Below are 25388 nucleotides of genomic sequence, written 5' to 3'. Positions count from 1 at the left end.
GAGGCACCCATCCTGTAATAATCTGTTGCCAATGAGGCACCCATCCTGTAATAATCTGTTGCCAATGAGGCACCCATCCTGTAATTGTGTTTTGTCAATGAGGCACATACCCTGTAATAATGTGCTTTCAATGAGGCGCTTACCCTGTAATAATGTGCTTTCAATAAGGCACCTACCCTGTAATAATCCGTACTGTAGACATCTCTCGACATTCCAAAATCTCCAATTTTAACCTGCACATTCCCTCCAACCAGGCAGTTGCGGGTGGCCAGGTCCCTGTGAACAAAGTGTTGTGAGGCCAGGTACACCATGCCGGATGCGATCTGTGTGGCGATGTTTAACATGTGCGAGATGGTCATCTCCCCCTTAAGTCGTGGTTGTCCATCGACCAGAATCATTGCGTCCGGACCACGAGCCCTGGGAAACCAGTAGAGGACAATCAGTGGGGCAGGGTAATCAAAGTTTTACACTGAAATCTGACTGTCCCAAACAGATTGGATTTTATAAAAAACAAACAATTGGAATTGGACAAGATAATCCCACAGACAAACTAATCCAAAATGTACAGCTGGGGCAGGATTACTCCTCGGAGATTAAAAATCACATCAGACATTTCCCCGTCTGATCTTTTCCTACCACCCAAATACGTACACTTACTTACTTCACCATTTTGAACCTTAAATTCATCAAACTGCTAAGTGCTGAGGAATTAAAGACACAAACCCCCATTTCAAGCTTTCAGGCACCCAAGCGGCAGCATCAAGCACTCGCAGTTTAATTCTAATAAGAATCAGACAGAAAGTCAAGCTCTCTTAAACTGTCCAGTCAAGCACTTCCAGCTCCGGGGCAGCGCAAGCAGAATAAAGCTCCACATCTCCTCTCCTCCCCGCTGATACGCCTCATGTGAAACCTCAGACGGGTCCCTGCTCCATTTTGTTTCCCTGTAACTTATTTTTTATTCCTTCATTGGATGTGGCCGTCGCGCTGGGCCGGCATTTATTGCCCATCCCTGAGGGGTTTTAAGAGTCAACCACATTGCTGTGAATCTGGAGTCGCATGTAGACCAGACCAGGAAAGGACGACGGCTTGCCTTCCCTAAAGGACATTAGTGAACTAGATGGGTTTTTACGACAATCGACAATGGATGGTTTCATGGCCATCTTTTAATTTCAGATTATTTAATTGAATTCAAACTTCACCATCTAATATGGCGGGCTTTGAACCCGGGTCCCCCAGAGCGTGACTCTGAGTCTCTGGATTACTAGTCATAGATCATAGTCCACTGGATAACTAGTCTAGCAACAATACCACTGCGTCACTGCCTCCCCTACTTCAGCTCGAAAAGCTTTTTGCTTTTTCGCCTGTTTCAACCAGAAAGGCACAACTACAATCAAAACACTCCAAGCTCGCTGTTCAGAACGTCCCTCGGGCAACTGAATTCCCTTTCTCCGCAGCAGCAGCGCACCGATATTTTTCTGCCTGTTTGGTAATGTGTGTGATGTTTGATTGGTGACTGGAATAATTGGATATGTTTCAATCCAATAAATGCCACCATAAACACAGCTCTTGATCTGTGGTAAATGCACAGAGTGATTTGGTACGAATGTCAGAAATTGCCCATCATGGCTGTGGGAATCAAGACTTAAAGTGAAATTGTAGAGAACACTTGCAGCGAGGAAGTTGAGATTTCCCCATCAATTACCAGATTGGTTTGCAGCATTTGCTCATTCCTTGGATCGTTATTAGATCTGCATATGATGGACTAGAAATCATGTTGCAAACTCTCCGGGGAAGAAAACTGCCAACATGTTTACTCAGAGGAGGACAAAAAACAGCAATTAAATGCCGACTGCGAGCACATGAGCAGCAAAGAGGATAACGTTCCTGATGTTAATTCTATAGCAAATGTATCCCACGTGGAATGCACAGGGGAACAAAATCCACCATTTGAGCACTCGGGGGAATGAATTCCCACTGGACACACCTGAGGGAACAATATCCTCAACAGGAATACAAGAAGGATAAACACTTGTGTCGTTCTCTGGCATTTCTTCAACTGAAAAAAGTTGCACCTCAGAATTATTAAGAACAGGGGTCATTAATTCCAACAATCCTCCCTCCGTTTTAGGGCGGCACGGTGGTGCAGTGGTTAGCACTGCTGCCTAACGGCGCCGAGGTCCCAGGTTTGATTCCGGCCCCAGGTCACTTACTGTCCGTGTGGAGTTTGCACAGTCTCCCTCACCCACACAACCCAAAGATGTGCAGGTTAGGTGGATTGGTCACACTAAATTGCCCCTTAATTGGAAAAAAAAATAATTGGGTACTCAAACTTTACTTTTAGAAAATCCCCCTCCATTCAGATGGCAAAATGTGCATCTCACCATATCTCACAAACTCCTCCAGGAAACACACCTGATTGTCTCTTAGTGATATCTGTGATCCTTGTCAGGATCAAAAGATACTTCTACATGAAGTAGACCATTCAATCCATTTTATTTCCTCCATCCAGTCCAGCCCTTTGCTCCCCCATTGCTGCATCTAATTGCTTATGAAGTGATTCCAGGGATTTTCCCATTACCACTTTGCCTGGAAGTCCATTCCAAGTGCTGTTCAGTGTCTGTGAAGACTCTCTGACATCAGTCCTTATCGCTATCTTACTTGTGTTGATTAATCTATACTTATGTTGCCTTTAGTAGTGTACCAGCTGAACCCAAGTGTCCTCTTGTCCTATTTCCATTGTTTGTTTTAAGTAGTATTCCAAATTAATCATTTCTATGCCAATTGTTATCTTGGCTGTTAGTGTGTGCCTAGGCTCAGTGATATGTGACCAAGTCCCACTGCAGAGACGTGAGCACACAAACTAGGCCGTCACATCACTGCAGTGTTGTGGGTGGTGTTCTGTGTTGGAGCTTTGTAATTTAGAGAGCAGGCCAAGCTAAGGTCCATCTAACCTCGCGGGAAGATGTACGGATCTCTCAGCTTTATGTGAAAATAGACAGGAGAGGTATCTGGGCCAACGTTTACTCTTCAGCCAATTAATCCCACAACTAAATCAGATTTTCTCGACACTGTTGGCACCTTCACGTCCACAATTTGGCTGCTGGTTCCACCAGCCTTCATTATAAAAGTGACTATACTTCAGTAGTATTTCATCGATATTTCAATCCAATTCTCTTCCTGCACTATTTCATCAATATGCTTTGGGATATTGCAAAGCCATGAAAGACGTTATAAAAAAATGCGAGTTCCTTTTCGGTAAGCAGGAATTAATTATGATGAAAATCTGTCGTGGTTTTAGAGTCATCTGAATATTTGTAATCCTTTCAACGAGCTCTCCCAAACTTTAAGAGCGGGTTGATGGGCTCAGAGCTCCCTCTGAGGAGCAGTTTACTCTGGCAATTGTTTTTGTGGAAGTGTTTTGTCATGTCTCTGAAGCCCTAACAAGAGAACTTTAATTAACAATTGCAAAAGTGGGCGCAATATTCTATTATGACAGGATTGCACTGTGACTAGCTTGAGACAAACTGTCAGAACTGCGCTCCTAAACTCTTCCATTCCTCCGTCGCTTCTGCTGCTGATTGAAGGGAGGGTTTGAGCAGGAAAGGAAAAGAACAACAGGAAGAGGGGCAAAGGAGGAGGGAAAGGCTGGCAGGAAGCAGATTTCTGACTGTGCAACAGCTTCGGCCTTTCAGGAATGGCTTCACCCATAAAAATTGAAAATGGATTTGATCCAGTGAGGGTCCATGTTTCATTGTGTGCCCCTGCATCTAACAAACAGTCCCTGCAAATCAGGCAACGCCTGGGAACTGAAAGTCTGACCCCTGCAGGCAACCATATTGTGTTTTATGACAGTTTGCTCTTCCCTGAGCATAGCAGTGCAGCGAAGCCTACAATCCAGCTGTTGCTGAATATTCACTCATTTTAACTGAAGGGATAATGCTTTGTACGCTGAATGTGTATGAGCATGCACGCAGTGTGTCTAATGCATTACAAATAACTAGTGACATTTAATTCAATTTAATAGCTCGGCACTGCAATAAGTGTTGAAAAATAATTCAGATATTTAGTATTACAGCCACGGGCTCCCACTCTCTACCTCACTGAAAGAAGCAACTTTCCTGTACCTCTTCACTGAGACCTCAGTTTACTGTGCCTGCAAACAACATCTTTTGTACGATGAACGCTTAGTTTACTTTGTTATTATCAATTCATCTCAGTATTTACGATCACTGAAATCAGGACTCAGGCTTCTCACATAATATATTGTGGACAAGTCAAGATTCAGCAGAAAGAAAGAAAAACATAGCATCTTCGGTGGAATTAACTGCCCCAGGAGGCTTCACAGGTGTATTATGGAACAGAATATGACAGTGATAGTCGGTATTAGAGGTATTACGGTACCCTGTAATGCTGTAAGACCATTGGTGTAGGAGGTACTGTTTTCATTGGTTAAGCCTGCCTGCTGGTTCCGCCCAGTAAGGCGGAGTATAAGAGCCCGTGTCACCCCAGCAGCTGCCTTCTGTACCCGCGCTGCTGGGGGAAACATCTAGTGTAGTAAAGCCTTCAATTGTCTCCAATCTCGCTTCTTGAGTTATTGATCGAGCATCAATTTATTACACTAGATTTTAAAGAATGGAGCTCCGAATCAAGCCGGTGTGTCTGCAACTCAGCCCCCACACGGCAAACTCAGCGGCGTGTTTCAATGGATATCTCAGGACGGCCACAATTACACCCACAGAGGACCAGAAAATGCAAGTTCTGCACTCGAGGGTGAGCCCAGAGATCTACACTCTCATCGAGGACGCGGACGATTTTGAGGCCGCAATGAATCTGCTGAAAGGACACTATATTCGCCCTGTAAACCAGGTCTACGCCCGACATCTACTAGCGACGAGGCGACAAATCCCTGGGGAATCGCTGGATGAGTTCTACCGTGTGCTCCTGCTGTTAGGTAGGAACCGTGACTGCCCGCAAGTTTCAGCCAGCGACCACACAGAACCTTTGATCCGGGACGCATTTGTTGCAGATATGCTATCCTCCCAAATCCATCAGCGATTGCTGGAGAAAGAGACACTAGGCCTCAAGGAGGCACGGGCCCTTGCTAGCTCCCTGGATGTGGCCTCCCGAAATGCCCGCGCTTACGTCCCCGACCGCACGGCAGCCCCTTGGGCAGCGCGGAACCCTCCCGCGACTGACTCCGATGCATCCCCAATCCCCTCACAAGCTTGTGCTGTGAGACTGCCAGGCAACCCCGGGGGGCTCCCGCTGCTATTTTTGCGGGCAAGCCAAGCACCCCCGACAGCGCTGTCCGGCCCGCTCATCCCTCTGCAAAGGATGCGGCAAAAAGGGTCACTTCGTGGCAGTATGCCAGGCCCGGGCGGTCGCTGTGGTCTCTGGAGGCGAATCGGGACCGCCACCACAACCCTCTCCATGGGCCACGTGCGGCCAGCGGGTGCCACCACCCTCCTCCTTCAGGGCCACGTGTGGCCTCCGGGCGCCGCCATCTTGTCTCTCGGACACCACGTGTGATGGATGGGCGCCGCCATCTTGTGCACCCCCAGCCATGTGAGATCAGTGGGCGCCGCCATCTTGGCTGGACTCTCAGGACCCTGACTCGGATGACCACACACCGCCCGAGGAGAACATCCAACTTCTGCCACGACTAGCCTCGGTGACCCTGGACCAGTCTCAGCCCCGAACACTCTCGACTGCAATGACGACCGTGCTCATCAATGGGCATGAAACATCCTGTCTGATCGACTCTGGGAGCACGGAGAGCTTCATACACCCCAACACGGTAAGGCGCTGTTCTCTCCCCGTTCACCCAGTTAACCAAAAAATCCCCCTGGCCTCCGGGTCTCATTCAGTAGAGATCAAGGGGTTCTGCATAGCGAACCTCACGGTCCAGGGAAGGGAGATTAAAAATTACCAGCTCTACGTCCTTCCCCACCTCTGCGCTGCCACACTCCTAGGGTTAGATTTTCAATGCAACCTCCAAAGCTTAACCTTTAAATTCCTATACCCCAAAACCCCCCTCACTATCTGCAGCCTCGCGACTCTCAAGGTCGGTCCGCCTTCCCTGTTTGCGAATCTCACCCCGGATTGCAAACCCGTCGCCACAAGGAGCAGACGGTACAGTGCCCAGGACCGGACCTTTATTAGGCCGGAGGTCTAGCGATTACTGAGGGTAGGTGTCATTGAGGCTAGCAACAGTCCCTGGAGAGCTCAAGTAGTGGTTGTAAAGACCGGGGAGAAGCATAGGATGGTCATCGATTATAGCCAGACCATTAACAGATATACACAGCTTGACGCATACCCTCTGCCCCGCATATCCGATCTGGTCAACAGGATCGCACAATACAAGGTCTTTTCCACGGTGGATCTAAAGTTCGCCTACCACCGGCTCCCCATCCGCCCTAGCGACCGCAAATACACTGTTTTCAAAGCAGATCGGTGGCTCTACCACTTCCTAAGGGTTCCCTTCGGTGTCACTAATGGAGTCTCGGTCTTCCAACGAGAGATGGACCGAATGGTTGACCGGTACGGTTTGCGGGCCCCTTTCCGTACCTCGATAATGTCACCATCTGCGGCCACGACCAGCAGGACCATGACACCAACCTGCGAAAATTCCTCCATACCGCAAAAATCCTTAATCTCACAGAAAACAAGGATAAATGTGTGTTCAGCACCGACCATCTAGCCATCCTCGGCTACGTAGTGCATGATGGAGTTATAGGCCCAGACCCTGAACACATGCACCCCGTCATGGAGCCCCCCCCTCCCTCACTGCTCCAAGGCCCTGAAACGCTGCCTGGGACTTTTCTCTTATTATGCCCTGTGGGTCCCTAACTATGCGGACAAGGCCCGCCCGCTAATCCAATCCACGTTTTTTCCCTTGTCGACAGAGGCCTGCCAGGGCTTCAGCCGGATCAAAGTGGACATCACAAAGGGCATGATGCACGTCATCGACGAGTCCCTCCCCTTCCAAGTCGAGAGTGACGCGTCCGACGTAGCTCTGGCGGCCACCCTCAACCAAGCGGGCAGACCCGTGGCCTTCTTCTCACGCACCCTCCACCCTTCGGAAATCCGCCATTCCTCAGTTGAAAAGGAGGCCCAGGCCACAGTAGAAGCTGTGCGGAATTGGAGGCATTACCTGGTTGGTAGGAGATTCACTTTCCTCACTGACCAACGGTCGGTGGCCTTCATGTTCGATAATACACAGCGGGGCAAGATAAAGAACGACAAGATCTTACGGCGGAGGATCGAACTCTCCACCTACAACTATGAGATCTCATATCGTTCCGGGAAGCTAAACGAGCCTCCTGATGCCCTATTCCGCGGCACATGTACCAACGCACAAGTGGACCGCCTCCGAGCCCTCCACGAGGACCTCTGCCACCATCGATTCTTCCATTTCATTAAAACCCGCAACCTGCCCTACTCCATCGAGGTGGTCAAGACAGCCACCAGGAACGGCCAAATCTGCGCGGAGTGCAAGCCACATTTCTACAGGCCAGAGAAAACGCTCCTGATAAAGGCTTCCCGTCCCTTTGAACGCCTCAGTATGGACTTTAAAGGGCACCTCCCCTCCACCGACCACAACACGTATTTCCTGTCCTGAATATGATTGATGAGTACTCCCGGTTCCCATTCGACATTCCCTGCCCCGACATGACCGCAGCCACCATCATAAAAGCCCTCCACAGCATCTTTATACTGTTCGGTTTCCCCGCCTACATACACAGCGATAGGGGGTCCTCCTTTATGAGCGACGAACTGCGTCAATTCCTGCTCAACAAGGGCATTGCCTTGAGCAGGACGACTAGTTACAACCCCCAGGGAAACGGACAGGTAGAGAGGGAGAACGGAACGGTATGGAACACCGTCCTACTGGCTCTACGGTCCAGGAATCTCCCAGTCTCTCGCTGGCAGGGGGTCCTCCCGGATGCCCTCCACTCCATCCGGTCACTGCTGTGTACCACGACCAACCAAACACATCACAAACGTCTCCTTGTCTTCCCTAGGAAGTCCTCCTTCAGGACCTCGCTACCAACCTGGCTGGCAATTCCCGGACCCATCCTGCTCCGCAAACACGTGCGGGCACACAAGGCGGACCCTTTGGTCGAGAGGGTCCATCTCCTCCACGCTATCCCTCAGTACGCCTACGTGGCGTACCCCAACGACCGACAGGATACGGTCTCCCTACGGGACCTGGCACCCGCTGGATCCCCACACACACCCGCACCACCAATCCCACCCTCCCTCCCACCGGCGCACCACACAGCCGCCCCCTTCCAGGTGGATCGGTCCCGTCTAGGGGTGATGAAGATGCCGCAGAAGCCGAAGCCATGCTCCCGGAGGCACAGATGCCCGAGCCGGCACCTGCATCACCACTGAAGCTACAACGATTGCAGAGGACAACCAGGGCCCCCGATCGACTAATTGCTTCATTCTGAACTGTCAATAAATTTTGTAAATAGTTGCGATGTAATGAGGCAAAACCACTGTACTGATGTATACCAGGTACCTCCATAACCTTGACCTCTACCACTGTGTAATGCGAGGCCACCACCCCTGTCGGACTCTTTTTTTAACAGGGGGTGAATGTGGTAGTCGGTATTAGAGGTATTACGGTACCCTGTAATGCTGTAAGACTATTGGTGTAGGAGGTACTGTTTTCATTGGTTAAGCCTGCCTGCTGGTTCCACCCAGTAAGGCGGAGTATAAGAGCCCACGTCTCCCCAGCAGCCGCGCTGCTGGGGAAAACATCTAGTGTAATAAAGCCTTCAATTGTCTCCAATCTCGCTTCTGGAGTTATTGATCGAACATCAGACACCGAGGCAGATAAGGAGATACTGGGTCAGATGACCGAAGGCTTGGGTAATGTGATAGGTTTTGAGGAGCGTTTTAAAAGAGGAAAGTGAGGCAGAGAGGTGTAGGGAAGGAATTCATTAGGCGTGGGGGAGCAAAGGGGTGGCCAGCAATGTTGGAACGACTAAAATTGGGGATGGTCAAGAGGCCAGTGTTAGATTAATATTGATATCTCCGGGGTGTGAGGGGCTGGATGTGATGAGAGATACAGGGGAGTTTAAAAAAAATTTGTTCATGGAACGTGGGTGTCGCAGACTGGGCCAGCATTTATTGCCAATCCCTAATTGCCTTTGAGAGGGCACTTAAAAGTCAACCATGTTGCTGTGGCTCTGGAGTCGCATGTAGGCCAGACCAGGTAAGGATGGCAGATTTCTTCCCTGCAGGACATTAGTGAACCAGATGGGTTTTTAACGACAAGCGGCAATGGTTTCATTGTCATCATTAGACTTTTAATTCTAGATTGTTATTGAATTCAAATTTTACCATCTGCGGTGGTGGGATTTGAACCTGGTCTCTGGTTTATTAGTCCAGTAACAACACCGCAACCCAGGAAGATTTGAAAAGAAGCATGTGGAAGAATGGTCAAATTAACTAAAATGCATTTACATATCACCTTCCACATCCTCAGGCTATCCCTGAGCACTTTACAGCCAATGAAGTGCTTTTGGAACAAGCCCGTTATTCTGTCGGAAATGCAGCAGCTAATTTGTGGAGAGGTGTCTCCACAAATAGATCAGATTATGTGTTAGACAGGGGCTCAGTTGAATTCTTCATGTAGATGAAATATACATCACTATTTATTTCAGATTCTACAAGTTACATGTCTGCCAGGTACAGAGTTTATATTTATGTTGTGGAACTGATCCCTCTTTTATCAATCGAGCTGCTCTTCCTGGGACCCAATCAAACCCCGAATGACCTGGTTTGATATTTGCTTTGAATATGTTGACGCATAAACAGGAATAAAACAAGTCAGATATTTTAGATTTCCCCTTTGGTTTCTAATGCTGGTTAATAGAAACTTTGAAAAAGTAATTCCATGCCCTATCTACTTTTGATTTGAGCGTTCTTCTTTGTTAGCTTTCTGGGTGAAGGAATGAATGCTGTATCATTGGAAACTCCCGGACAGGAGGCAGATCAGTATTACAGTCGCTTTTTATTACGGCAGAGTAATCATTGCCTGAGTAAAACCAATCAGTTTAACTAGCGGAGAGGCTCAAGTCCTCGCTCCTGTAGCGCTCTTTTTCTGATGCATCAGGTTCATTCTGTTTATTCGTTTAAAGCAGGGCTCCCAGGACATTTGCAGATGAAGCCGTTTATTCTCGAAGCCTTGAATAGCACTTCATTACATCTCTCAGACACGTTGCAAAGCATTTCACATACAGAGCTTTAATTATTCTGAAGGACAGTGATTGTCTTTGTGTGACAATGTGGCAATTATTTTTCTGTAAGGCTTCGATATCAACAGCTGTTTAATCTGGCCTTGGTGCCTGTTCGAAGAATGTTTCCCAGGACACTGAGACACTCTTGGTCTCTTTTCTTTATCAATTTAATGTAGTCAGGAATGGAGTAACTTCGGCCGATCTTTAGGTTCACAACCTCTGAAAATGGGTACAGGGATTGAAATGCATGATTAACCCACTCCTGTTGTTTCAGAGACAGGCAGCATGCCAACTTGGTGCCACCTGTATATGTGCATGATTGCAGTGTCCAAACAATGATAAGCACACTGTTGAGCTGCATGTGTGACTCAACAGGCAGCCAATGGTTTGACTCATAGTCATCCAGAATCAAAACATTAGCCCCCTTCTCTCTCCACAGACGCTGTCAGACCTGCTGAGATTGCCCAGTATGTTCTGTTTCTGGACCAAGCTCATGCACGGCTTCTATGACGTTTAAGGAGCCCACACTACCAAAAGTGGAGCGGCCAATCCGGCTGCAGCAGATGCTGGAACCGTTGTTGCAAGAATGTCTGCGCAAGAGGAAGTGTCAATGATGGTGCGCGCAGCGGAGAGAGCACGTCTAAGTTCCTCTGATGTGGCACTGGATGTCTTGGTGGAGGTGGTAGAGAGGAGGAGAGATGTGATCTATCAATAAGGGGCTAGGAGAACCTCCAGACAAACTTTGCAAAAATGGCGGACCCACATTTGAACATGGGTGTTCAATGCCAGGAGTCAACTCCCCAGGATCTGTATGTGAAATGGCAAAAAAGTTCAATGAACTGACACGAGTGGTCAGGTCAATGAATGTATCTTCAAATGCCATACCCCACCAACTGCCTCACACATTGCTCAAGGCCTCTCACCACCATCACTCAACGACCAATGTTTTTGACCGATCATGACTTCATGTGTAACATTCATAGCTTCATCTCACCCTCACACACTGAGGAATGCTGCAAACTTCACATCCACATCTCACAGCTATCCAACCATCACAACCACATCTCCTGCAGGACAAGCTGGTGTACACCTGGAGGCAGCAGGGGCTAACTGACGGGCGACAGATACGAGAGCTTGCCCTTAAACCGATGGAGGAGATGGTGGCGGCTGTCATTGGGACAGCCATGGCTGACACCTGAGACCACTGAAGATGACGGTATCCTCATACCTAACCATCCTTCCCAAGTGCCACTTCCCCTCATCATAATCTTACCCTGGAGTCCCTCTCCTTTCATATCATCAAACACTGCAATCTCACCTGGCAAACTTGGCACATGAGTCCATCATTTCCAGTGTTGAGGTAGTGGCCAAATCGATTAGCATACTTGAGGACCCAGCTATGTTGCAGTGTCAGCACATCAGTTTTCATTTCAGCACAAGGAGATGCCATCTGAAATCTAGGCGCTGCAATATGGAGCTCAAATCTCCCCAACCCGAGGTCACCTTGCTGCCATACGGGCCTGGACTACTCTTGTCCAGGCAGAGCTGGCTAGACTACAAATATAGACTGCTGCCATCATGGCTACAGTCACTAAGGTTCCATCGAATCCCTACAGTGCAGACGGAGGCCACTTGGCCCATCGGGTCTGCACCGGTCTTCCGAAAGGGCACCCTACCTAAGCCCACTCCCCCACCCTATCCCGGCAGCCCTCTAAACTAACTTGCACGTCTTTTAGACAGAAAAGGGCAATTTTAGCATGGCCAATCCATCTAGCTTGCACATCTTTGGACTGTGGGAGGAAACCAGAGCACCCGGAGGAAACCCACACAGAAACAGCGAGAATATGCAAGCTCCACATAGACAGTCACCTAAGGCCGGAATTGGACCTGGGCCCCCGGCGCTGTGAGGCAGCAGTGCTAACCACTGTCCCACCCCGGTTCAAAGGGCCTTGGGGGGTTTTTGCAGCAGTCCAGCAATCTGCCCTCCAACAGGTTAATAGAATTGTTGAATTGTTGCCCTGGGAAGTTGGCAGTTGCTCCGAGGTGCACCATCCTGCTGTCCTCTCTCAGGATGACTGCATTTGTCCTCATATGCCTGCACTCTACCAGTGCCAAAGCTGTTGCCCGTCAACCAGCCAGCCCTGTGCTGTCCATGCCAAGGTGGTGCAGTCTGAAACTGGGTCTTCGAGGTCAAGGGGTTGTCCTCCAAGGCCACCTGTCATGCCCCCCCGCCGAAAATCAGCAGTCCTCCACAGCCATATGCAATCACTGTGGTAGCACCGTGTAGGAGCACTAGAACATGCAAAGGCTCATGGGAGACAGGCAGCAAAGCAATGTACATGGTTAATTAGTTAATGTTTAGGTGCAAATATGATATGGTTTGCTTTATAAATTTGATATGGGGTGTTTATTTTAAACATTGAAACCAAGCAATCTGCCATAATATTCAGTAAGAGATGGGATTGTTGATGAATGGGGGAATTAGAGATACATTCACTGGCATTGCAGTTAGATGATCCAATCAAAGATTGCCCAGCCAGACAGGGGATGTGTTGACTGCCTCCCCACTTCCTCTTCCTCCTGCTCCTCAGATGGGCATCGTACAGCTGGTGGCAAAGCTGGTTGTGGCCGTGAGGTGGCAAAAGTTGTGCGGTACGCAGCGGACCACCATGAAATGCGGGGGAAATTTGCATACGTCCGTTGTGCTCACCCTAACCTGAAGGAGTACCTGTGCAAGAGACCCTAGCTGGTCAAGTGAAGACAAGCATCCAGCAGAGGGCAGTAGAGCGGAGCTGCTGATTGGCTGTTGCGGGAGAAATTTGCATACATCCGTTGTGCTCACCCTAACTTGAAGGAATACCTGTACAAGAGACTCTAGCTCTTCAAGTGAAGACAAGCATCCAGCAGAGGGCAGTAGAGCGAAGCTGCTGATTGGCTGTTGCAGGGGAAATTTGCAAATGTCCGTTGTGCTCACCCTAACTTGAAGGAGTACCTGTGCAAGAGACCCTAGCTGTTCAAGTGAAGACAAGCATCCAGCAGAGGGCAGTAGAGCGGAGATGCTGATTGGCTGTTGCGGGGGAAATTTGCATACATCCGTTGTGCTCACCCTAACTTGAAGATGGTTTGTGGAGGAGCTGTTGTCAAGTGACACTTGCTGAGTGAGTACTTGCTGAGAAGGGGAGTGAATAACATGTAAGCTCTTTCTATCTTTTTCTTTTTTTATCCAGAGGGGATGGCAGGGAAGGTAGTGCAATGTTCCTCCTGCAGAATGTTTGAGGTGAGGGATGCCGTCAGTGTCCCTGCTGATTTCATCTGTGGGAAGTGCACCCATCTCCAGCTCCTCAGAAACTACGTTAGGGAACTGGAGCTGGATGAACTTCGGATCATTCGGGAGGCAGAGGTGGTCATAGATAGAAGCTTCAGGGATGTAGTTACTCCGAAGAATAAAGATAGATAGGTGACGGTGAGGGGGGCTGGGAGGAAGCAGTCAGAACAGGGATCCCCTGTGGTCATTCCCCTTAGTAACAAGTATACCGCTTTGGATACTGTTGGGGGGGGGACTTACAGGGCTAAACCATGGGGTACAGGTCTCTGGCACAGAGTCTGTCCCTGTTGCTCAGAAGGGAAGGAGAGGGAGTAGAGCATTAGCCATTGGAAACTCCATAGTTAGGGGGATAGATAGTAGATTCTGTGGGAATGAGAGACTCGCGGTTGGTGTGTTGCCTCTCAGGTGCCAGGATGCGTGATGTCTCTGATCATGTTTTCGGGATCCTTAAGGGGGAGGGGGAGCAGCCCCAAGTCGTGGTCCACATAGGTACCAACGGCATAGGTAGGAAAAGGGATAGGGATGTAAGGCAGGAATGCAGGGAGCTAGGGTGGAAACTTATATCTAGGACAAACAGAGTTATTATCTCTGGGTTGTTACCCGTGCCACGTGCTAGCGAGACGAGGAATAGGGAGAGAGAAGAGTTGAACACATGGCGACAGGGAAGGTGCATGAGGGAGGGTTTCAGATTTCTGGATAATTGGGGTGGATTCTGGGGTTGGTGGGACCTCTACAAACGGGATGGTCTACATCTGGACCAGAGGGGTACCAATATCCTGGGGGGGAAATTTGCTAATGCTCTTTGGGAGGGTTTAAACTAGTTCAGCAGCGGCTTGGGAACCTGAATTGTAGCTCCAGTATACAGGAGGTTGAGAGTAGTGAGGTCATGAGTAAGGTGTCAAAGTTGCAGGAGTGTACCGGCAGGCAGGAAGGTGGCTTAAAGTGTGTCTTCTTCAATGCCAGGAGCATCCAGAATAAGGTGGGTGAACTTGCTGCGGCATGGGTTGGTGCCTGGGACTTCGATGTTGTGGCCATTTTGGAGACATGGATAGAGCAGGGACAGGAATGGTTGTTGCAGGTGCCGGGGTTTAGATATTTCAGTAAGCTCAGGGAAGGTGGTAAAAGAGGGGGAGGGGTGACATTGTTAGTCAAGGACAGTATTACGGTGGCAGAAAGGACGATTGATGAGGACTCGTCTACTGCGGTAGAATGGGCTGAGGTTAGAAACAGGAAAGGAGAGGTCACCCTGTTAGGGGTTTTCTATAGGCCTCTGAAAAGTTCCAGATATGTAGAGGAAAGGATTGCAAAGATGATTCTGGATAGGAGCGAAAGCAACAGGGTAGTTGCTATGGGGGACTTTAACTTTCTAAATATTGACTGGAAACGCTATAGTTCGAGTACTTTAGATGGGTCCGTTTTTGTCCATGTGTGCAGGAGGGTTTCCTGACACAGTATGTACTTAGGCCAACGAGAGACGAGTCCATATTGGATTTGGTACTGGGTAATGAACCAGGACAGGTGTTAGATTTGGAGGTAGGTGAGCACTTTGGTGATAGTGACCACAATTTGATTACGTTTACTTTAGTGATGGAAAAGGATAGGTATATATAATTAGGGCAAGAGTTATATCTGGAGGAAAGGCAATTTTGATGTGATGAGGCAAGATTTAGGATACATCGGATGGAGAGGAAAACTGCAGGGGATGGGCACAATGGAAATGTGGAGCTTGTTCAAGGAACAGCTACTGCGTGTCCTTGATAAGTATGTACCTGTCAGGCAGGGAGGAAGTGGTCGAGTGAGGGAACCATGGTTTACTAAAGCAGTCGAAACACGTGTCAAGAGGAAGAAGGAGGCTTATGTGAAGATGAGACACAAAGGTTCAGTTAGGGCGCTCGAGAGTTACAAGTTAGCTAGGAAGGATCTAAAGAGAGCGCGAAGAAGAGCCAGGATGGGACATGAGAAGCCTTTGGCAGGTAGGATCAAGGATAACCCAAAAGCTTTCTACAGATATGTCAGGAATAAAAGAATTACTAGGGTCAGAGTAGGGCCAGTCAAGAACAGTCGTGAGAAGTTGTGCGTGGAGTCCGAGGAGATAGGAGAGGTGCTAAATGAATATTTTTTGTCAGTATTCACACAGGAAAAAGACAATGTTGTCGAGGAGAATACTGAGATTCAGGCTACTAGACTAGAAGGGCTTGAGGTTCATAAGGAGGAGGTGTTAGCAATTCTGGAAAGTGTGAAAATAGATAAGTCCCCTGGGGTGGATGGGATTTATCCTAGGATTCTCTGGGAAGCTAGGGAGGAGATTGCTGAGCCTTTGGCTTTGATCTTTAAGTCATCTTTGTCTACAGGAATAGTGCCAGAAGACTGGAGGATAGCAAAGGTCCCCTTTTTCAAGAAGGGGAGTAGAGACAACCCCGGTAATTATAGACCAGTGAGCCTTACTTCTGTTGTGGGCAAAGTCTTGGAAAGGTTTATAAGAGATAGAATGTATAATCATCTGGAAAGGAATAATTTGATTAGGGATAGTCAACACGGTTTTCTGAAGGGTAGGTCGTGCCTCACAAACCTTATTGAGTTCTTTGAGAAGGTGACCAAACAGGTGGATGAGGGTAAAGTAGTTGATGTGGTGTATATGGATTTCAATAAGGTTCCCCACGGAAGGCTACTGCAGAAAATACGGAGGCATGGGAATTCAGGGTGATTTAGCGGTTTGGATCAGAAATTGGCTAGCTGGTGGTTGATGGGAAATGTTTAGACTGGAGTCCAGTTACTAGTGGTGTACCACAAGGATCTGTTTTGGGGCCACTGCTGTTTGTCATTTTTATAAATGACCTGGAGGAGGGCGTAGATTGATGGGTGAGTAAATTTGCGGATGACACTAAAGTCAGTGGAATTGTGGACAGTGCGGAAGGATGTTACACGTTACAGAGTGACATAGATAAGCTGCAGCGCTGGGCTGAGAGGTGGCAAATGGAGTTTAATGCAGAAAAGTGTGAGGTGATTCATTTTGGAAGGAATAACAGGAAGACAGAGTACTGGGCTAATGGTAAGATTCTTGGCAGTGTGGATGAGCAGAGAGTTCTCGGTGTCCATGTACATAGATCCCTGAAATTTGCCACCCAGGTTGAGAGGGTTGTTAAGAAGATGTAAGGTGTGTTAGCTTTTATTGGTAGAGGGATTGAGTTTCGGAGCCATGAGGTCATGTTGCAGCTGTACAAATCTCTGGTGCGGCCGCATTTGGAGCAATTCTGGTCGCTGCATTATAGGAAGGATGTGGAAGCATTGGAAAGGGTGCAGAGGAGATAAACAAAGAATGTTGCCTGGTATGGAGGGAAGATCTTATGAGGAAAAGCTGAGGGACTTGAGGCTGTTTTTGTTAGAGAGAAGAAGGTTGAGAGGTGACTTAATTTAGGCATACAAGATGATCAGAGGATTGGATAGGGTGGACAGTGAGAGCCTTTTTCCTCGGATGGTGATGTCTAGCACGAGGGGACATAGCTTTAAATTGAGGGGAGATAGATATAGGATAGATGTCAGAGGTAGGTTATTTACTCAGAGAGTAGTAAGGGCGTGGAATGCCCTGCCTGCAACGGTAGTGGACTCGCCAACACTAAGGGCATTCAAATGGTCATTGGATAGACATATGGACGATAAGGGGACATAAATTTAAGTTGAATGGTAGAAGATATAGGGGGGATGTCAGAGGTAGGTTCTTTACCCAGTGAGTAGTGGGGGCATGGAATGCACTGCTTGTGGAAGTTGTTGAGTCGGAAACATTAGGGACCTTCAAACAGCTATTGGATCAGTACATGGATTAGGGTAGAATGATATAGTGTAGATTAATTTGTTCTTCAGGGCAGTACGGTAGCATTGTGGATAGCACAATTGCTTCACAGCTCCAGGGTCTCAGGTTCGATTCCGGCTAGGGTCACAGTCTGTGTGGAGTCTGCACATCCTCCCCGTGTGTGCGTGGGTTTCCTCCGGGTGCTCCGGTTTCCTCCCACAGCGCCTATACTTCCTCAGGAAACTAAGGAAATTCGGCATGTCCACATTGACTCTTACCAACTTTTACAGATGCACCATAGAAAGCATCCTATCAGGCTGCATCACAGCCTGGTGCGGCAACTGCTCGGCCCAGGACCGCAAGAAACTTCAGAGAGTGGTGAACAGAGCGCAGTCCATCACATGAACCTGCCTCCAATCCATTGACTCCACCTACACCTCCCACTGCCTGGGGAATGCGGGCAGCATAATCAAAGACCCCTCCCACCTGGCTTACTCCCTCTTCCAACTTCTTCCATCGGGTAGGAGATACAGAAGTCTGAGAACACGCACGAACAGACTCAAAAACAGTATCTTCCCAACTGTTACCAGACTCCTAAATGACCCTGTTATGGACTGACTTCATTAACACTACACCTTGTATGCTTCATCCGATGCCAGTGCTTATGTAGTTACATTGTATATGTTGTGTTGCCCTATTATGTATTTTCTTTTATTCCCTTTTCTTCTCATGTACTCAATGATCTGTTGAAATGCTCGCAGAAAAATACTTTTCACTGTACCTCGGTACACGTGACAATAAATAAATCCAATCCACAGTTCAAAAATGTGCAGGTTAGGTGGATTGGCCGTGACAAATTGCCCTTAATGTCCAAAATTGCCCTTAGTGTTGGGTGGGGTTACTGGGTTATGGGGATAGGGTGGAGGTGTTGACCTTGGGTAGGGTGCTCTTGCCAAGAGCCGGTGCAGACTCGATGGGCCGAATGGCCTCCTGCATTGTAAATTCTATGATAATCTATGATTAATCTAGGACAAAGGTTCGGCACAACATCGTGGGCCGAAGGGCCTGTTCTGTGCTGTATTTTTCTATGTTCTTTTCTGTGATAAGGGGATGGTGTAGATGGGCTTTAGAGTGGTTTCACAGGTCGGCGCAACATCGAGGGCTGAAGGGCCTGTACTGCGCTGTAATGTTCTATGTTCTATGAATGACACACATTCAGCCGACTATCGCGATGCTCCTCCGTAGTGGTTCAGGCAGCGGACACATTGCTTCAAAGCTCCAGTGCTCTGTTCTATCGCATTTCAGGCGGTAGCGTGACTTTCATCGCTTGCACGCTGCCCATGTGGGTTACTCGCCAATGTAATGAACAAGGTGATCAGCTGATAGCCTCTGGTATGTTGTGGTGCTGCAAATGTGGACATGGCAGTGGGTTGCTGTAGAATGAAAGCATTCTGAATGCTATCGGGTTACCAGGCCTTGACCTGAATGATACGGTAACTACGGTCACTCCCCAGCTGGACCCTCAATAATTGGAATTCCTGATGGCTGTGACACATCTCAGAGTTGACATGAGGTGTCCGCAAAGCAATCTATGCTACCCAATAATAGGCACCATAGGGGCGCTTGCGGTTCTGGTGAAGCCGTACGCTTCCTCTGCCTACGGGCAGCACGGTAGCATTGGTGGGCAGCACGGTAGCATTGTGGATAGCACAATTGCTTCACAGCTCCAGGGTCCCAGGTTCGATTCCAGCTTGGGTCACTGTCTGTGCGGAGTCTGCACATCCTCCCCGTGTGTGCGTGGGTTTCCTCTGGGTGCTCCGGTTTCCTCCCACAGTCCAAAGATGTGCAGGTTAGGTGGATTGGCCATGCTAAATTGCTCTTAGTGTCCAAAATTGCCCTTAGTGTTGGGTGGGGTTACTGGGTTATGGGGATAGGGTGGAGGTGTTGACCTTGGGTGGGGTGCTCTTTCCAAGAGCCGGTACAGACTCGATGGGCCGAAGGCCTCCTTCTGCACTGTAAATTCTATGATCTATGATCTACTTGTCTCGAGCGGAAACATATAGCCAAGTTCCGTACACATGAGTCCGGCCTCAACCGGGACCTTGGATTCATGTCGCATTACATTCACCCCCCACCATTTGGCCTGGGCTTGCAAAATCCTCCTGACTGTTCTGGCTTGAGACAATTCACACCTCTTTAACCTGGGGTTACCCCTCTCTCTGGAGCTGTAAAGACTTAATTACCTGCAAATGCTCGCATTCAAAGCATTGTCTTTCATCATTGACTTTGTCTATATATGCATTTCTGGAACATACCTCTTCATTCACCTGAGGAAGGAGCAGTGCTCCGAAAGCTAATGATTTGAAACAAACCTGTTGGAATTTAACCTGGTGTTGTAAAACTTCATACTCTGCTCACCCCAGTCCAACGCCGGCATCTTCACATCATACTTCTCTCTGACAAGAGAGAGAATTACCTCCCTTATATGTCAGTGGTTCTCAAACTTGGAGATGTTTGTGTGCTCCAGGCTGGAAGGAGCCAAATATACAAGTTCAAGATCGTGGTCACTTTCAAAGCCCCCTGGCAATGCTATCCTTGCCCTGCTCTCACATTGCAGTTGTGGATGCTGCAGATGGCAGATTACAGTGACGATGTTCTTAGCGGAGTTCAGACATCTGATGCACTGTTCCTATCTGAGATTCAAGCTGGGGAACATTCCCTTAACACCCTGGGCTAATATTGGCTTCCTTCTGGGAGCCATTTCCCCGTTCCTGCTCCTCCTCCCCCTTTCTGCAGCTCGCCATGCTCTGTGACACCTCTGCTCACTCTCCCTGCCATACTGTAATAGAAGACAAATGCATCCTTGAAATAAAGGACAGCATCCTTTAGCATGTGCCACTCCCTCCAGACACTATCAATATTAAATAACTCTAAAAACCTCCAAATACTTGTCCAAGCACATCAACAGCCTTTAGAAATCAATCAGTAACCAACCTGTAAGAGGTTGATGATCCTTTTTAATATTGTTGATGCCAGGGCCTTTCCTACTGTTGAACGCATGTTGCGTTGTGCGTGTTTAAGAGATAGGCTGAAATTCTCTGGCCGTTCCCACCGGCGGAATCCTCAGATCCCACCGATGGTGACCGCGCCCCCCACCCGCCATGGGTTACCTGGTGGCAGAGGTTGCAAGCAACGGTAAAACCTGGCGGGAACGGAAGATCCCACCGCCGGTCAGTGGTGGGCCACCTCTGCGGGGAGGGGGTGGGCCGGGGGAATCCCACTCACAGTGTTAGCTGCAGCATTAAACTCCAACATATAATAACTGGCATCAAATCAGCATGACATCTGGAATGCCTCGTAGCAGATGTGCGCGGCATGCACATTGCGGAGCCAAATCAAATCTCATCGTGTCGGAACACCAGGCGCTCAGGATCCAAATTTTGAGGCCATGTATGTTCTCTGAAAGCAACATCATTTCAAAAGGCCTTTTTTTGAGTTGTACAATTCTGTTAGCTTCTCAAAAGCACATCTAAACTTGTTTAACATGAATCCTGATAACTACCTCTGACAGCAGACCACTTATCTCGCTGACCAAACTCACAATCCAGCACAGTCGTAATCAGGATCTTCCAATTAGCTTTTCTTCACTTCCTGCTTTTGTTCATATTTGGGACAGCGTTCGCAAAGAATCAGAGAAAATAAAAAGGATTTTATTCAGCAAATGGACAATTACTCAGCATCCCCATGGATTGTGAGTTGGGTGGAGCAAGTGAATCAGTGTTGCTGGAACAAGATAGAAGGATTGAAGTGCAGATATAGAGACACTATTTCCTGGAAAAGAACTGAAAGGTACATTGTCGAAATTTGACATTAAATCAAACAGTACTCGTCCACACAAAGAGTAATGGAAATCTGGAACCCGCTGCCCCCAGAATGGCTGTGCACACTGGCTCAATTGAAATGTTCAAGACTGAGATTGCGAGAGACTCGGGAGGTAAGAATATCAAGAAATGTACAAATGGAGCTGAGGCGGATGCCTTGTGGAACAGTCAGTGTGATATTCCCATGTGACAGAAGGCGAGGCAGAGAGAGGACGACAGAGAGAATCTGTGAATTTGTGATCGTGTTTTGTTAACGCCAGAAGATTACAGCTCAGGAGGAACGCCAGTAATTACTCAGTCGATCACAGTGAAGTGTCTGACAGAATGTGTGACACTGCCGTCTCACTCCCCGCATGATGCATGTAAGCCAGTGCCTTTAACCTTCCATTTTACTTCCTTGCTCCCTTGTTTTGAAAGCAGCCTCTTTGCTTCTGTATTCCTCTCCTGACAGACACTTCCTGGAGGAAGCCGCTCGCTGTCTCCCTCCTTTCATCACCTGTGACAATATAATCTGTGGCCACTGTTTCTCGCTGACATTTCCATGGCCTGCTGGGCTAGTGATCTAGTAGCTTCTCCATGATTGAATCAGTGAAGTACGGCAGAAGCACGAGGCACTCGGTGCAATTTAAACCCCAGAAGGTAGGGCTTTTTAAATTAAACAGGCTGCTTCTGTGCATCGGTCACCTTTATGGTTGAGTATTTCGTCTAAACACAATAAGCAATAAAACAGCGACCTTTCCTGCTGACACCCTCTTCTGTTGCCTCTGAATGGATTAGTTTGATGAGATAGCATGCAGGAATGTTACTTAGCGTCTGAATACTCAGCGCATAGCAGAAGCATTCTAGCTCTCTCTCACTCACTCCCAGCGGGTCGGAGAATGGCCGTTGTCCGCCGTGAATCCCGCCCCCGCCGGTTGCCGAAGGCACCGGATATTCGGCGGGGGCGGGAATCGGGCCGAGCCGGTTGGATTGGCTGAATTGGCCGGATTTACCGAAGTCCCGCCCAGAAATTGCCTGTCCCGCCGGCGTAAATTAGAGTAGCTATTTACCGGTGGGACCAGACAGCGTGGGCGGGCTCCGGGGTCCTGGGGGGGCGTGGGGCGATCTGGCCCCGGGGGGTGCCCCCATGGTGGCCTGGCCCGCGATCGGGGCCCACCGATCCGTGGGCGGGCCTGTGCCGTGAGGGCACTCTTTCCCTTCCGCCTCCGCCACGGTCTCCACCATGGCGGAGGCGGAAGAGACTCCCTCCACTGCGCATGCGTGGGAAGCTGTCAGCGGCCGCTGACGCTCCCGCGCATGCGCCGACCGGAGATGTCATTTCCGCGCCAGCTGGCGGGGCAACAAAGGCCGTTTCCGCCAGCTGGCGGGGCAGAAATCCCTCCGGAGCCGGCCTAGCCCCTCAATGTTGGGGCTCGGCCCCCAAAGATGCGGAGTATTCTGCACCTTTGGCGCAGCGCGATGCCCGTCTGATTGGCGCCCTTTTGGGCGCCAGTCGGCGGACATCGCGCCGTTTGGGGAGAATTTCGCCCTATGTCTCGGTTGGGCCTCTATTCTTTCCATTCTTCGGGAAATGCAAATGGGCCAGCAGTCTGCGAGTGTGAATCGGATGCAATTCCCGGCCCAGCGGGCAGTGTAACCACTGGGGCCAGAATTAGCACGAAAAAGCCTGACAAACTGAAGCTGTTTTTAAGCGCAACGCTCACCACACACTCATTGCAGCCACAAAGATGGGTCAGAGAAGACCTGCCCCCCTGGTTTCAGGAGTCTGAAGTGGATGCCCGATGCCAATGAGGAGAGGAGGGACACCCTCTTCCCCAGGGTGGGCTGCAGACCCAAGCCCGACCTCCTGAACAGCGCCTGGGAGGAGGTAGCAGAGACAGACAGCACTGCCAGCCTCAGCAGGAGGAGACTGCTTTAGATCCGTGGGGTGGTGGGGGGGGGGCACTGCTGAGGCCTCTGCCGTGAGAGGACCAGTGTGCAAGGGAGGGTTGCAAAGACCACGGTGCAGGTTTCCTTTGGTTGGGGTGAGCTCTCCTATTCCCCTGCTTTCTATGCTGTGGGGCTGCACTTCTGAGGAGCGCATTGCAGAGTGGCATTGGCATCACCTGGTGTGTCACTGATTGAGCTTGGCCATGCCCACTCCCTTGATGATACCGCTGGTATATGAGGGTGTCCAGAGATGCGGCCTGGATGGGCTCCCACATTACACTGCCACTCGGAACATTTACGGGTCAGAGTGAGCAGTCAGCAGTGTGAGCAGCCAGGAGACTGTAATTGGCACCAGAGGGATGCGTTTAAATCACATACTGCAGCAATGTTGGTCTACACCAGACCACCCTGATCCTGAGGGGAACACCCTGTGCCCACGGACTGGGCACCTAGTTGCTCCCGTTACTCCCCCCTTCCCAGGCAGCCCCCCCCCCCCCAATAAGCCCCACAATGTTTGAGAGGTCTTGAGGTTTTCTTTACTCTCCCACTTCCCCTCAACAACCATGGCGCCCAGTCCCCACTTGTAAATATTTGTGCCAACTCGCGCCCATGTGATGTCTGCCTACGAAACGTGGAGCATCGTGGACTGGGGTGGAGCATGAAGTCTCCAACCCGCTAATGAGATTTAAATCCATGCAAATTATGGTTTTGCAAGGGCCTGCCGGTGCGGCATGCAAACTTCGCTGAAGCCGCCAGCGGGGGACTGGAGCATGTAGTCGGAATCAGTTCTCGCCGCCAATCGCGGCTTTTCACTTGTGCGCTATTCTCCGCCCAGTTGCAATTGCTGCTGCCGGCGGTGGGAAGTGGAGAATTCAGCCCTAGGCTCCTCTTCCTGTTTCTGCATCATTATCTCTGGTGTTTGGTTTTGTGACGCTGTGGTAGCTTCCTTACCTCTGACGCAGAAGCTCCGGTTACAGGTCCCACCCCAGCACTTGATGGCCAAGGAACTTCTATTCATAAAGCAGTCAAACAGGTTGATTGTGCCAACCTGCAAATCCTTCCAAACATGGCAATTGCTGGTGCTAAGAGCAGAAGAAACTCCTGGTCAGCTACACTGGATGTGAAGTGGCAGCCCTCCAGCTGTAAGACCCCAGTGACAGAATCGCCACCTGTTCCGGAATTACTAGCTATGGAAACAGATCATTTCTCATCTACAAGAAGCTCTTTGGACATATCGTCCAAAGGTTCAATGTCAGGTTCCACATCTGTGCTGATGGCAGCCTCACTACACCTCTGTTGATCCCTCCAACTGCATGCAAGGCTTCTTGTCCTCCATCCCGAACGAGGTGAGCATAAATCTCCTCCAAACAGATTGTGGGCAGACTGAAATCATCGCCTTTAGCCATCACCACAAATTCTGTTCCTTTGCCACTGCCTCCATCCCTCTTTCTTGCAGCTGAGGCTGAATCAGACCAACTTTGGTGTGATATATTGCTATGACATGACCACAAATCTGTGCTGTCACTAAGACCACCTTTTTCCAATATTACCTGGCTCAGTCTCTGTTTCACCTTCAACCTTTGCTCTAATGCTTATCCATGTCTTCAGTAGCTCTGGAAACTATTCCCATGCATTCTTGGCCAATCTCCCATGTTCGAACCTTTGGCAACTTGAAGTTATTCCTTACTTGTGTCAAGTCCTATTCGCCCCGTGTTCACTTGTGGTCATGAAAGGTGCTATATAAATGGACGTCAGTTTCTTTGATTGGCTTCTGGTTAAGCAATGTCTAAATTTTAGATTCCTATCCACGTTTTCAAATTCCCCCATGGCCTCAACCTTTCCTATCTCATTTAGCCCTACAACCCACTGAGATCTCTGCGCTTCTCCAAATCTATCTATGTGAGCATCCCTGACTTTAATCACTCCTAATCATTCCAAGCATTGTCTGGCATCTTTGAATTTGTCGATATATATGTTTCTGGAACATACCTCTTCATTCACCTGAGGAAGGAGCAGCGCTCCGAAAGCTAGTGACATCGAAACAAACCTGTTGGACTTTAACCTGGTGTTGTAAGACTTCGTACTTTAATCACTCCAGCATTGGTGGCTGTGTCTTGAGCCCCCAACATTCCAACCCTGGAATTCTCTCAATAGGCTCCTCTGCCTATCTAACTCTCTTGCTTCCTTTAAAATACATCTTAAAGGTGCGCTGC

The 25388-nt window shown here is 49.1% G+C and overlaps 1 protein-coding gene and 1 long non-coding RNA gene across 5 annotated transcripts in view; one reads left to right on the top strand and one right to left on the bottom strand.

Annotated features, from left to right (window-relative positions):
* The window catches only part of LOC140387461 (NT-3 growth factor receptor-like), a 1104107-nt gene that overhangs the window by 25251 nt on the left and 1053468 nt on the right, over window positions 1-25388 (bottom strand). For all 4 annotated transcript variants that reach the window (XM_072470576.1, XM_072470577.1, XM_072470578.1 and 1 more), the window contains one exon: window positions 177-417. In XM_072470576.1, coding sequence (XP_072326677.1) covers window positions 177-417 — 241 coding nt within the window. The remainder of the gene's footprint in view (window positions 1-176; window positions 418-25388) is intronic.
* Window positions 21510-25388, top strand: part of LOC140387157 (uncharacterized) — a 30844-nt gene continuing 26965 nt past the window's right edge. Inside the window, exon 1 of the long non-coding RNA XR_011933743.1 lies at window positions 21510-21608. This is a non-coding gene — a long non-coding RNA (uncharacterized lncRNA). The remainder of the gene's footprint in view (window positions 21609-25388) is intronic.

Source organism: Scyliorhinus torazame, chromosome 12 (genome assembly GCF_047496885.1).
Source record: "Scyliorhinus torazame isolate Kashiwa2021f chromosome 12, sScyTor2.1, whole genome shotgun sequence".
NCBI lineage: Eukaryota > Metazoa > Chordata > Chondrichthyes > Carcharhiniformes > Scyliorhinidae > Scyliorhinus > Scyliorhinus torazame.
Note: the sequence above shows the minus strand (reverse complement) of the source record. Positions and strands in the feature narration are given on the sequence as shown.